This window comes from Pygocentrus nattereri, chromosome 29 (genome assembly GCF_015220715.1).
Source record: "Pygocentrus nattereri isolate fPygNat1 chromosome 29, fPygNat1.pri, whole genome shotgun sequence".
Taxonomy (NCBI): Eukaryota; Metazoa; Chordata; class Actinopteri; order Characiformes; family Serrasalmidae; genus Pygocentrus; species Pygocentrus nattereri.
Window position 1 is genome coordinate 5707784 of NC_051239.1, and position 13067 is coordinate 5720850.

At 41.7% G+C, this 13067-nt stretch overlaps 1 protein-coding gene across 1 annotated transcript; it reads left to right on the forward strand.

Annotated features, from left to right (window-relative positions):
- Positions 1-3495: 3495 nt before the first annotated feature.
- On the forward strand, positions 3496-11680 carry pop5 (POP5 homolog, ribonuclease P/MRP subunit). The gene is made up of 5 exons (XM_017682724.2): positions 3496-3589; positions 3671-3813; positions 6262-6411; positions 9620-9703; positions 11259-11680. Exons 1-5 carry the CDS (start codon positions 3570-3572, stop codon positions 11393-11395), a joined length of 534 nt encoding a protein of 177 aa, XP_017538213.1. The 5' UTR covers positions 3496-3569; the 3' UTR covers positions 11396-11680.
- Positions 11681-13067: the final 1387 nt, after the last annotated feature.

A 13067-nucleotide genomic window follows, 5' to 3' on the forward strand; every position in this document is an offset into this window, starting at 1 on the left:
CACAGTTACACTGCAAGAAACGTCCACTACGGCTGTTTTTCCTGGGTCCTGGAGGCCTGCTTCCCTGTGCTTTGTGGTGCTTTTCCTGCTTTAGCTCAATAATAGGCTGGTAAAGAGCTGATTAGTTGGATCAGGAATGTCGGGAGCAGGGAAAAGGCTAAAAATGCAGGGTAGTGGGCCGCCAGGACCAGAAGTGAGAAGCGCTGCTCTACAGGACACACGGTCTGTCCCACAGTCCACACTGGGGCACACGTGCACTTTCAAACTTAGATAAAGGACACAAGCACTGGTTAAGACTGCAGGTGTGGAGATATGTACTGAGTATCTGTGGGACAGCTGGCAGTTTCAGGCACGATCAGGTCTCTGATATACTGTGTTAAAATGTCATCCGTGCATTAAACCTTTTGCTATCTACTGCTTTGATGCCGTCTTTCTTTAGTTTGTGCAGATTTGAGAAAGATAGGACACACTTGACTTAGTGGAAAGTGCATTAAAGTAACAGTAAAATTTGGGACATGTTACGCCGATGACAGGACACTATAAGCACACCCACTATCCCAGATAGCAAGCATATGTCAGTCTGCTGGCTTGATAAGGTCAGCACCCCACTGACTGCTTGCAACTGCTGGGCCACCTTCAGACCACCCAGATTACTGTCCTGCATACTAAATCATTTTTAATCCCCTCCAACAGATTTTAAATGCACACAGTGACTTTTATTGTGGAAAACAAACTAAGACTGATATTATAAACAACTGAGAGGAAAAGATATTAATGACTAGGCCTGAAATAAAATGATTTTTTAGAGCAAAATGTCTGAAACTGAGCTGGGACTAAAACGACTTAATGAACTAATTTACAAAGTATAACTGAAGAAAGGCGGGAAGGAAAAATCAGTAAATTGGACTGTGAGCAAAATAAATGACCAAAATAAGTGGACCACCGTTGGCCCACCCAGAAAAGGCTGAGCAAAACACCAGGGTACCACCAGCTTTGCCATCAGTGGCGCGACAGTGAGCCGCTATCGTTTTGTTATCAGGGATGGGACACACCCACTTCCTAGGCCATTTCGAAGACAAGACACTTGTTCCATAGGACATTTGCACCAAATGACAAACCCATATTGAGAAAAACCTTGTGAGATATATGTCAAACATATGGTTTTCAAATATATAGTCCAAACATTGAAGTACGCTGAACCCACAGAAACATTTTCTGGGCCATTTTCAAGCATTTTCAAATGTAATAGATAGTCTATAACAATACACTTTACATATATTTGTTTTTTTCAATATGGGAAGCCCTAAACACACCTCACAACTTATTGACTGCAATACACAACCACTATGCTGTGTTCACCTCAGGACGTTCTCATCTGATTAAAGCGGAACTGAAATTCTTAATACAGCTCAGTCGATGCTTTAATATCACTGTATTTTAAATATTGTACAGCGCTACTAAACAAACCCAGGCAAGGGGCAGTGACACTAAAGCTGATTTAACTGTTAACTGGCTTTGAAATGTGCATGAGTTTATAATCTAACCTCCTTTTTTGCCCAGGAACAGTGAGTCAATATATTGTGCTGCACTGTGTATTGTAGTTTATTGTATTGTATTGTAGTTCATTGTATTACTGTATTGTATTGTTGTTTATTGTATTGTATTTTATTGTAATGTATTGCAATGTATTTTATTGTACTGAACTGTATATGGTAGTTTATTGTATTACTGTATTGTATTATAATGTATTGTAATGTATTTTAATGTATTGCACTGTGTATTGTAGTTTATTGTATTGTATTGTAGTGTATTATATTGTTGTGTAGTGTAGTGTAGTGTAGTGCATGGTAGTGTAGTGTATTGTAGTGTGTTGTAGTGTGTTGTAGTGTAGTGTGTTGTAGTGTGTTGTGTTGTAGTGTGTTGTATTGTGTTGTAGTGTGTTGTAGTGTGTTGTATTGCGCTGTTCTGTGTTCCACTCTGCTCCTTTTCTCTCTGTATCTACAGTGACTTTAGTTTCTAGCAGTATCTGAGCTCAGGACCGTCTTTCTCTCTAACCTACTGGTAACTAGCAGAGAGACTTTCTCTAGACAGACAGAGCTCTTCTGGTAAGTCGCTCTGGATAAGAGCGTCTGCTAAACACTGTAAATGTAAGTCTTTTTTGGGACTGTTTACAACACAGAGAGCTGCACACTACACTCAAGTTAAAAGGCCTTCATATAATTTCAACTTCAAATTTCTGTACATCAGTACATGACGTCAGTAAAAGTAGAAGGACTGTATCTGTGTTCATACTTAAGGATTAATTAGTTGCTTTTTAATGTGCAGTTATATTTCACTGCTGTGAAACAATAAAACCTCGTATCTCCATTTTTGTCATTTTTCAGTTTTTGACATAATTTGAAAGAAGTATCTATGGTTCTACATCATATGTGTACATTTCACGATGAGTGGATCCACAGAAATTACCCATAATTAGCTGGAAAAAAGTCTGGTTACATTAAAAGTTGAGTAGTTTTTTTCCTTCTCCTGTAAAGGTCCCGTTTTGGAGATATGAGGTTTTGATCCGAACACAGCGATTTGTTGTATATTATAGTTGTATGATTGTGATGAAGAGAATCTATTGCGCTCTGCACTTGGTCCTTGGACATCAAGTGGAAATACTGAATTTCTAACAAATATTTTGGTCTCAAATACTTTACACACAAGCACTGATATACTCAGGTACGGAGCCCCGCTGGTGACATCCTGTATAGATAAAAATAATGCATGGCCACAACTTAGTAAGGCATGGGAATGAGATGATGAAGTCGTGGCCATGACTTAGTGAAGCTCGGGAACGAGATCCTAATGCGAGGCCACGGCTTAGTAAGCCACGATTTCATTCCCAAGCCTTACTAAGTCGTGGCCACGACTCAATCATCTCATTCCCAGGCCTTACTAAATTGTGGCCACGCATTATTTTGATTTATACAGGATGTCACCGGCAGGGCTCCATACTCAGGTGATTCTCCAACTGTATATGTGGGATACAGATATTTTCTATATGTCTCTGAAAAGTGTGACACACTAAAACTATTGTTGATCAATAAAGTCCCTCATTTAGCTGCCTTTTATTTATTTATTTATTTATTTATTTATTTTCCCCCTCTTCATCTGACTTTGAATGTTCTGTTGGCGGTATATGACTTGTGTTTTGTGCACTGACTAACTACAGGATTAAAAAAAAATCCTACACGTGGTCTGAAGGTGCATTTGACTCTATGGCTGTTCTTATAGCGCCACCTCTTGGACAAAGTGAAGAAGGACACGAGGGATGCATTCGCTCCGGGTCGAATAAACCTTACTTTGAATCATTTAAGTAAACGATGTAATTGTCGGGGGTTGTGCAATATTGAAACGCGAAAAAACCTTTTGTTTGTTTGTTTGTTTGTTTGGCGAGCTTCGTGTTTTTGAGCCGTCTCATCTGGGGCAGCTGAAGCCCCGCCCCTTCAGAGCAGCCGCGGTTTGTGATTGGCTAACAGCCCCACACGGAAGGGAAGCGGAACAGTCGCTGCACGCATGAGGGCAGGATGGTGCGGCTGAAAGCGAGGTGTGTAAGAACAAATAAGCTCTTCTTTCCGTGTTTTGTATCGTTTTTAGACGGATGCGGTGCCTGTGTGTATGTTTGTAGGTATTTGCTGTGCGAGGTGTGCGTTTCGCAGAGAAGCAAGCTCCAGCTTTTGGAGGAAAAGGCCATTTTCCAAGCGGTTAAATCGGCAGTGGCCAAAGCTCATGGAGAATACGGAGCAGCCCTGTTCAGCATAGGCAGCAAAGGTCAGCCCTGCATCACATCGCCCCCCACACACCTCAAACTAGGCCTAGCAGGTCTGCCTCAAGGGGATTCAGTCAGACAGGATGAGGCTAAGGCTGTTCTTAATGTGGCGAGCCTTCAGGAGTGAGTAGAGGAACCTTAAACCACCTCCAAGTGTTACACTTATAGTGAAATACTGACTTAGAAAGAAGTCAGAGTTTAAAAACTCCCAACAATGCAAAGTTTCAGGTCCAAAACCCCCAACAGAGCAAAGTTTCAGGTCCGAAACCCCAACAGAGCAAAGTTTCAGGCCCGAAACCCCAACAGAGCAAAGTTTCAGGCCCAAAACCCCAACAGAGCAAAGTTTCAGGTCCGAAACCCCAACAGAGCAAAGTTTCAGGCCCGAAACCCCAACAGAGCAAGGTTTCAGGCCCGAAACCCCAACAGAGCAAAGTTTCAGGTCCGAAACCCCAACAGAGCAAGGTTTCAGGCCCGAAACCCCAACAGAGCAAAGTTTCAGGCCCGAAACCCCAACAGAGCAAAGTTTCAGGCCCGAAACCCCAACAGAGCAAAGTTTCAGGCCCGAAACCCCAACAGAGCAAGGTTTCAGGTCCGAAACCCCAACGGAGCAAGGTTTCAGGTCCAAAACCCCAACGGAGCAAGGTTTCAGGTCCGAACCCCCAACGGAGCAAGGTTTCAGGTCCGAACCCCCAACGGAGCAAGGTTTCAGGTCCGAACCCCCAACGGAGCAAGGTTTCAGGTCCGAAACCCCAACGGAGCAAGGTTTCAGGTCCGAAACCCCAACGGAGCAAGGTTTCAGGTCCGAACCCCCAACGGAGCAAGGTTTCAGGTCCGAACCCCCAACGGAGCAAAGTTTCAGGTCCGAACCCCCAATGGAGCAAGGTTTCAGGTCCGAACCCCCAACGGAGCAAGGTTTCAGGTCCGAACCCCCAACGGAGCAAGGTTTCAGGTCCGAACCCCCAACGGAGCAAGGTTTCAGGTCCGAACCCCCAACGGAGCAAGGTTTCAGGTCCGAACCCCCAACGGAGCAAGGTTTCAGGTCCGAACCCCCAACGGAGCAAGGTTTCAGGTCCGAACCCCCAACGGAGCAAAGTTTCAGGTCCGAACCCCCAACGGAGCAAAGTTTCAGGTCCGAACCCCCATCGGAGCAAAGTTTCAGGTCCGAACCCCCAACGGAGCAAGGTTTCAGGTCCGAACCCCCAACGGAGCAAGGTTTCAGGTCCGAACCCCCAACGGAGCAAGGTTTCAGGTCCGAACCCCCAACGGAGCAAGGTTTCAGGTCCGAACCCCCAACGGAGCAAGGTTTCAGGTCCAAACATTCCTCCTACAACATCTTGGTATATCCAGCATCTCTCACCTAAAGATGGTTCTTCAAGTGTTCTTTAGTAAAGGGAATGGTTCTGTTATTTAGAACCTTTTTGAAAATGGTTCTGCACCAAAAGGGGTTCTGCTATTCTTACAAGCTTGACATTGTAACAAAAGCAACAATAGCAGAACCCTTTTTGGTTCTTCAGCTTGATGGAGGATGAGGTGTGTGTGGTTCTATATAGAAAGTTTTTGAACGTGGTCCATGAGGGGTTCTGCTTTTGTTAAAGGCTAGACATCTTAACAATAGCACAACTCTTTTGGGTGCTAAATAGGACCATTGTCTGAAAGGTTCTGCATAGAATCACATACAACACATTTTCCGTCCATCCAAAGAGCCTGTTCACCATGCAGAGAAGCACTGCAGCATAAAATGGCTCTATATAGAACTCATGGCTGTAGGTAGACCACTGACTTAAGAACCGAGTAAAGAACCCTTGAAGAACCATCTTTAAGTGTGTGGGCTAGGCTCTTCTGTTTCGGGGACCTTTTTGGTCTAATATAAAGTGCTAAAGCTCCACTGTGGGAGGTGTGAGCAGCAGTGATGTTGCGCTGGAATTAACCAACACAGCAGAATGAAATTAAACCCCCAAAAAAGAGGATTAGGAACTAAATATGAAAGATTAAAGTAGAACAAAGAGGCAAAAAGTGAAGTACAGTCCTCAACAAAGCACTTTTCCCCCTTTCACTAGCCTGTCATAGTAGGAAATCCAGAGCTGTCCAGAGATTTTTGGCTTTCAGCTGTAGATTGTAAGCATATGGTGATGTGTCTAGATCATAAAACACATGTTCTGTTTATTTGAGATGAGCTTTTACAAAAACATAGTCAAATAAAAATTACTTTTATTATTTATTTCATGCAGTTACTGAATAATTTGCCTTATGATTTGGTCACGTAAATTCAGACGGACAAGCCAAAATATACCCTGGAGAATAAGAAGTCAAACCTACTTACTTTGACTCGCTGTGCAAATCCAGTAGTTGATGTTAAGAACTTTGTGTTCTGGTGTAACTCGTGTTTAAAAAATGACAGAACCTGAAGGAACGCTCCTAAAAGTTTCAGAGCTGCTGTTTTGTCATTTCAGTGACGTACCTGAATGCCTACACCGGGGTGGTCATGCTGCGGTTCCGGAAAGCCTTCTATCAGCTCCTCTGGTCTGCCCTTCCCTTCATTAACAGCATAGGGCCCCAAGGCAGAAAAGTGCCCTGCTTCTTCAACTGTATATATGTTGGAGGTAAGAGGCTCTCTGTAAGATAAGAGACTTTTATCACCCCACTGGGGGAAATTTGCATTGTTCCAGCAGAATACGCAGTAAGTAGACAAAGATGTGCATCATACAAAAATACAAAGTATAAGATTTACTATAGAAATAAACAAAGGCGTTCGTTAGCAGAAAAATATAGAAAATAAAAATAGGATTAAGAAACTATACAAATTTACAGTTTACACATGCAGTTGTAAGGATATTGCACATTTCCGAGCAGGTAATGACTGGATATTGTAGAGATTGCACAGTAATAATTAGATATTGTACAGAACGTGTGTATGTATTGCACTTGTACCATTCTGTCAGCAGCAGATACTGCACATTAATTAGAGGTAGGATAAGATATAGGTCTCTGTGGTGTGTTCACTATGATAGTGATGTGTGAAACCATAGTGTGTATATTTCAGTCGTTACGATATGAATAAAGTTATGAGTGTGGTTTGATTCAGATTTTCTTTACAGTGGTGTTGACAGGAACCGTATCTGTCTTTTCTAGAAATACAATTCTAGTTAGTTTTACCAGGCTTTTGTGAAATTTTGTATTTTTCATTTGGTTTCGGTGTTTTTAGGTTATAATGGTGCAGTTAGAAGTCTGTCTGTCTGTCTGTCTGTCTGTCTGTCTGTCTGTCTGTCTGTCTGTCTGTCTGTCTGTCTGTCTGTCTGTCTGTCTGTCTGTCTGTGCGCATGCAACGATTAGTTCCAGCCACGCGAGCTGATTGGTTGAAAAGTGTTCTAATTGTGCTGTTTCGCTAAAACATCACAGGTTTTTCCACAAACACTATCACTCTGTTGCTAAGCAACGACTTTGACAGCTGTAGGAGACGCTTGAGCCATTTGAACGTTTTTACTTCTGACTTTGCCACAAACAGAAAACGGACAGTTTTAAGATCACATTTGACCGACAGCCGATTTGGTCCGGCTCTGAAGATGAGACGACACTAAATTCCCAAACTGTCAGTTCATCTGTGTGGAGCTGGAGAATGAACTGCCGGCTGAGCAGCGAGTGGGCGGAGTTTGTCACCCTGACGTAGCAACAAGCTGCTTGTTAAGGAACTTTAATTTGGTAGAAGGAACTGAACATTAAGCCATATTTAAGTTCATAATGTATTACTGTATTTATTTAACTGCTGTATTAAAGCAGTAGAACACTGGAGGAGTGAGTTATCGCTATAACATCGCAGCTGTGGTGATCTACGGCGGCCAAATCACAGCCGTGATGGTATTCCGCGATAACGCACTCCCTCTTGTGTTCTGTTGCTTAAATATTTTACTTTCACTAGCCTATAATTTGTGTACACTCTAGATTGTTCATCATTTCTGTGAAATGGTTCATTGCAGTCAAACTCACTGGCGCAGATTTCTTTACAGTGGTGCTGATCGGAACCAGGGGTCACTGTGTCTACAACACAAATATAGCCATTTTAGTTAATTGACACTTTTTAATCAGAATCAAGCCTTATTGGCACCGTAGACTACACATACGAGGAATTTGGTTTTGGTTACGGGAGCACACAGTGCATATGTTCCTGGGTGTTCAAGATGTTGGAGAATAAACAGGAGTCCCATGTTCACTGTGTCGTCCACGGACCTGCTTGCTCAGTATGTTAACTGCAGGGGGTCTAGCAGAGGATCTGTGATGTTCTTCAGATGGGAGAGCACCAGTCTCTCAAAGGATTTCATGACTATAGAGGTCAATGCAACGGGTCTGTAGTCATTCAATCCTGTGATGGTTGCTTTCTCCAGAGTGCTGTAAAGACTGGTGTGAGCTGGTCAGCGCAGACCCTCAGACAGGAGGGTGAAACACCATCTGGTCCTGGTTCTCACTTTTTGTCTCCTGAAGAGTCGTTGCACGTCCTTTTCGCAGATCTTCAGAGCAGGCTGACTGGATGGTTGAGTGACAGGAAGGTGTGAATCTGTGCTGAATGGCTATGAGCTGGGCTTTTCAAACCTGCAGTAAAAGGTGTTAAGCTCATCAGCCAGTTGATGGTCACCCATTGTCGGGGGGGGTGTCCTTTTGTAGCTGATGATGTTCTCCAGGCACTTCCAGACGATTGATGGCTCATTTGTGGACACGATACTACTCAGCTTGTTTGAATAGCTCTTTTTTGCAGCTCTGATTTCTTTGTGTTCCTAGCCTGATTGTACAGAGCCCGATCTCCAGTCCTGTACGCTGCTTTCTCAGACCAGCACAACTATTTGTCTGGCATTAAACCAGGGCCTGTCGTTGTTATTTTATGCGAGTCCTGGTGGGATCCCAGGTGTCTTCACAAAAGCTGATATAGGATGTCACAGTATGCTTGATCTGTTAATTCTGATCTGTTGATCTGTTAATTCCATACAGTCCTGAAGCCTTTCTTTAGCCTCATTGGTCCACCTCTTCACAGAGCTGACTACAGCTTTGGCACACTTGAGCTTCTGCCTATAGGTTGGAAGGAGGTGGATTAGCGAGTGATCGGAGAGGCCCAGAGCAGCACGGGGAACAGAGCGATAGTTCCCCTTGACCACAGTGTAGCAGTGGTCTAAAATGTTACTGTCCCTGGTGGGGCAAGTAACATGCTGTCTGTATTTAGGCAGTTCGCTGGTAAGTTGTGCTCTGTTGAAGTCCCCTAAAATGATAAAAACGGAGTCTGTGTGTTTGAGCTCTGCGCTGGTGATCTGGTCTGCGAGATCCGCCTCCTGCACGCACGCCTGGGGTGCAGTATAGACTCCTGTGAGGATGATAAATGTAAACTCCCTAGGAGTGTAAAACGGTTTACAGTTTATAGAAAGTGTTTCCAGATTAGGGCACACTTGCCAACAAGTGGGGGTTAGGTGTCTTGCTCAAGGACACCTGTCATGTAGCGTTGGCGCTGGGGATCGAACCGGCGAGTTATTGGAGTTATATGTAATGTCGATGATGGTAAAATACGTCAGCGTTTTCTTTGTGAGCTATTTTGCCCGGCTTATGTTTCTCCACCTTGAATGTATTTTAATACATTATTGACCAAAATATGAACAAAATATCTGATGCGGTGCCATTGGACATCCTTTATAAGCTTGGCCTAGGATAATCTGGTTCTGGGAAACTGGCCTGTAATAAACCATTAAATGCATGGCATAGTGTCCTCCTAATTTAGTTAACTGGGTCAAATCAGATTTTAATCAAACTGTTTTCTCTCACTGCCTGATTCCACAGGAACCATTAAAACATGTCAGAAGTTTCTTGTTCGATACGATCGACAACAGCTGTACCGAATGCTGCCGCACTGTAAGACTGGGGGTAAGGTTTTCTCTTCATCTCACTGTCAGTCAGTCATGCTGAGTCAGTTGCTTTATAGGGTTGTGAGTGTTTTTAGGGTAAAATAAGAAAGAAAGGTAATGGAGAACAGTGGACAGTACTCCACTGCTACGCAATAGCATTTGAAGTAGGGCTGGGCAATATGACTGTAAACATAGTGATAAATTTTACATTTACAGCATTTGGCTGACGCTCTTATCTAGAGCGACTTACAGTTTGACTATTTTACACAGGTAGGCGGAGATGGTGTTAGGAGTCTTGCCCAAGGACTCTTATTGGTATAGTGTAGAGTGTTTGCCCAGGTGGGGGATTGAACCCCAGTCTACAGCGTAGAAGGCAGAGGTGTTAACCGCTACACTAACCAACCACCCATAAATAAAATTGTAAATTGATAAATTGTACCACAGTACGTCACAATGTGGATATTATCTGTACCATCTGCATGTTTAATACAAAGAGGGCATCTTTACTCTTGTTTAATTGGATTAAGTCCAGCTTAGTGTGTGAAACATTGAACAAATTATTAAATTAAAAGGCAAATTATTGGATTCATAGTGTTTTTAAAATTTGCAAATATTTAATCTGTCAGAAGTCAGAAAAAATAAATATTGTGACATTGCATTTTTGTCATATTTCATTTAAAGTACCATAAAACGCAACTTTATAAAAAGATCCTGGAAGATTTACAAACGGTGAAAGAGCTTTGATTATAATGTTTATTACTTTGGCGAGTTGATAAGTAATAAATAGGGTGCAAAGGCTCAAAAATCAACGTCTCAATGTTTGCATTTTTGTTTAATTATATTATTCAGCGTCATAATAGTACAATATTTGAAAGAAAAGATCTGTATACAGTTGATTGCAGTTGTATAGCCATGTATTTTGTTGCTTTCCTATGTGAAAAGAAGTTCACCTCCTCTACAGCGAACTCAATGCTGCTCATTTTGAACGCACAGTTATTGTTTATTTGCAGAATTTAACATACAGTGGTGGAAAAACAATGCCCTGTGCAGAAGTTATAGCCTTCATAGTTTTTACGCTTATTTCATGCATCTTTTTCCAATGTACTAAAGTCAGCAAATAAATAGCAATTGTCTGAAAAAAAAATATCTGGAAAAAATGTCAAATGAAAATTTTAATCTTTGCTTAAAAATGTAAAGCTTGTATATATGACCTTGATGTCCCAATCTAATGCTCTAACCACAAGCTAACATGTTAGGCCCAAGCCTCATACGTCAGTGTTGCAGTTTGATACAGTAAATATAAAGTTTGCATATATATATATATATATATATATATATATATATATATATATATATATACACGCACAAACATAGCAGTAGAAAACCATTGCTAGTCAGGGTAAGTGCACATGGACCAGTTTGCTGCACCTGTAAACTTACTCTCAAATTTTTAGGGATAAAACTCTTTATTATTGTCTGTGCGTGCTGAGCTGACGGACGTCCATACTGTCTCTGTTATATGAAAAAGCTTAGTTCTAATGTAATGAATGATTTTCTTGTCTTACTCTACACAGCTGAAAAACAAGAGGTGAGGAGAGCGGTGCAGACTTGTTCTCACAGTTTCTACAAAGCCACACAACAGGAAGATGATGATGATGATGATGATGATGGCGGCGAAGAGGGTGAAGAAGAGGAGACCATCGTGCTATAGACCTGCTATAGATCTGTGGAAAGACATGCTAAACCTATTTATTCCTATTATTCAAGGTTCTTAACCCTCAAGCCAGGAGAGGAGAATCATTTGTACAGACAGGAGACATAAGGCAAGTAGTTACTATAGTGTTTACATTAAAATAGGTGTAAACTTAATCTGGGAAAGATGACCTGTGTTATCGCTTTATAAAAACCCGATAGGCACCATAAATAACCAGTTTCAGTTTGTATGTTGGGGAATGTAGTAACGTGTATATAATAAATCGAGTAATTGAACCTTCTATGTCAGAACTGTGTTATTGTATGTTTTCCATTCTGGATGTGGCATGGATGTTACTGAACTCTGTTCTGGGATTCTGAGTTCAGCCTTAAGTAAAGTAACATGGTAAAATACTCTTATAATTACATGATATATATCAGGTAACAAACAGGGTTGAGTTCACGACATGCAAATCATAAGCATCAAAGTCATGCTGAAATCAAATTGGACCTACATCACTGCACCAGGAGGCAGGGGAAAATAATATTAACCATAAATGTGGGTGGTCAGCAAATTGACGGGGTTGCAAGCTATATAATATACATACACATACCCGCCTACCGTACAGAGGCATACAGTGCTTTACGTGGAAATATATCTGCGAGTGTGTTTTACATGCACTCAATGATCCGATCATAATTGGATTCATGCAGTTTTCTCATTATTCAAATGGTCATGTAAACAGCATATTCCTTAGATCAGAGTAAGGAAGGTCTAGAAGTCTAAGAAATCTGATAAAGAGGCTGGATTTTAGCTCAGTAATCAGATTTCTCAGTGCAAGTGACTCTTACTCTGATTTCTTTCAGATTTCTCAGTTTGTGCATGTGCGAAAAAAGACGGCGCTACCGGAAATAAGCGAGCAGCAAAACACTTTGAGCGAAGCTGAAACCAAATACACACCTAAATTTTCGTCATCTTCTGGATAATGTATGTTCATATTTTCACAAAGTGGCAGGATGTTAAAAAAAAGCCGCAGCAACAAAGTTTGAGTTCATAATGTTTACGTCACGTCATCGTCTGAGTTTATTGGCGGGTTGCAAAGCAGAAGTCTGATTACTGCTTGAATGATGTAAACCTGGGGTTTCCCTGTTTATCTGATTAGCCAATTGCATGTAAACGCATTGATCTGATTACTGACTAAATCTGATTTTCTGCAGTTATCAGATTATTACATGCATGTAATATTTGCGATGAACTTTAGCTGTGTTCAGAATCGCCATCTAGTAGCATTAACCATGTTGTAGAGTGGTTTAAATTCTCCATGGTAAATCTTCTACAGTCAGTTCACTACATAGCAAGTAGGATTTAGTGAACAGTGAATGAGTTAAGAAGTGAAACATTGCAAAAACAACAGCTTTAAAACCTTAGGCCATGTTCCAGTCTGGTTGTTTTTGAGGATGTAGTGCATAAAATTCTGGTGTGCTTCAAACGGCTGCCATGCTGGCATTCTGCTATGCCAGAGTTTTATCTATAATCTTTAAGGGCTTCAAAATGTGGTCTGCAGTAAAACACAACCTGTATGGACTTTCTGTACCCATATTTTTATTAACATCAATCAACAACCAAAAGAGGAGAAACCACCCTTGGTAGCTTAGAAATGCTGTTTACAGTTGTTTCACAGTATTAGTGG

What these genes read in the sequence shown, in the direction of transcription:
- pop5 (XM_017682724.2), top strand. Translation starts at nt 3,570, where the DNA reads ATGGTGCGGCTGAAAGCGAG. An exon ending in GTTCAGCATAGGCAGCAAAG is followed by an intron (nt 3,814 to 6,261) that starts GTCAGCCCTGCA and finishes TTGTCATTTCAG; the next exon opens with TGACGTACCTGAATGCCTAC. An exon ending in GCCGCACTGTAAGACTGGGG is followed by an intron (nt 9,704 to 11,258) that starts GTAAGGTTTTCT and finishes TACTCTACACAG; the next exon opens with CTGAAAAACAAGAGGTGAGG.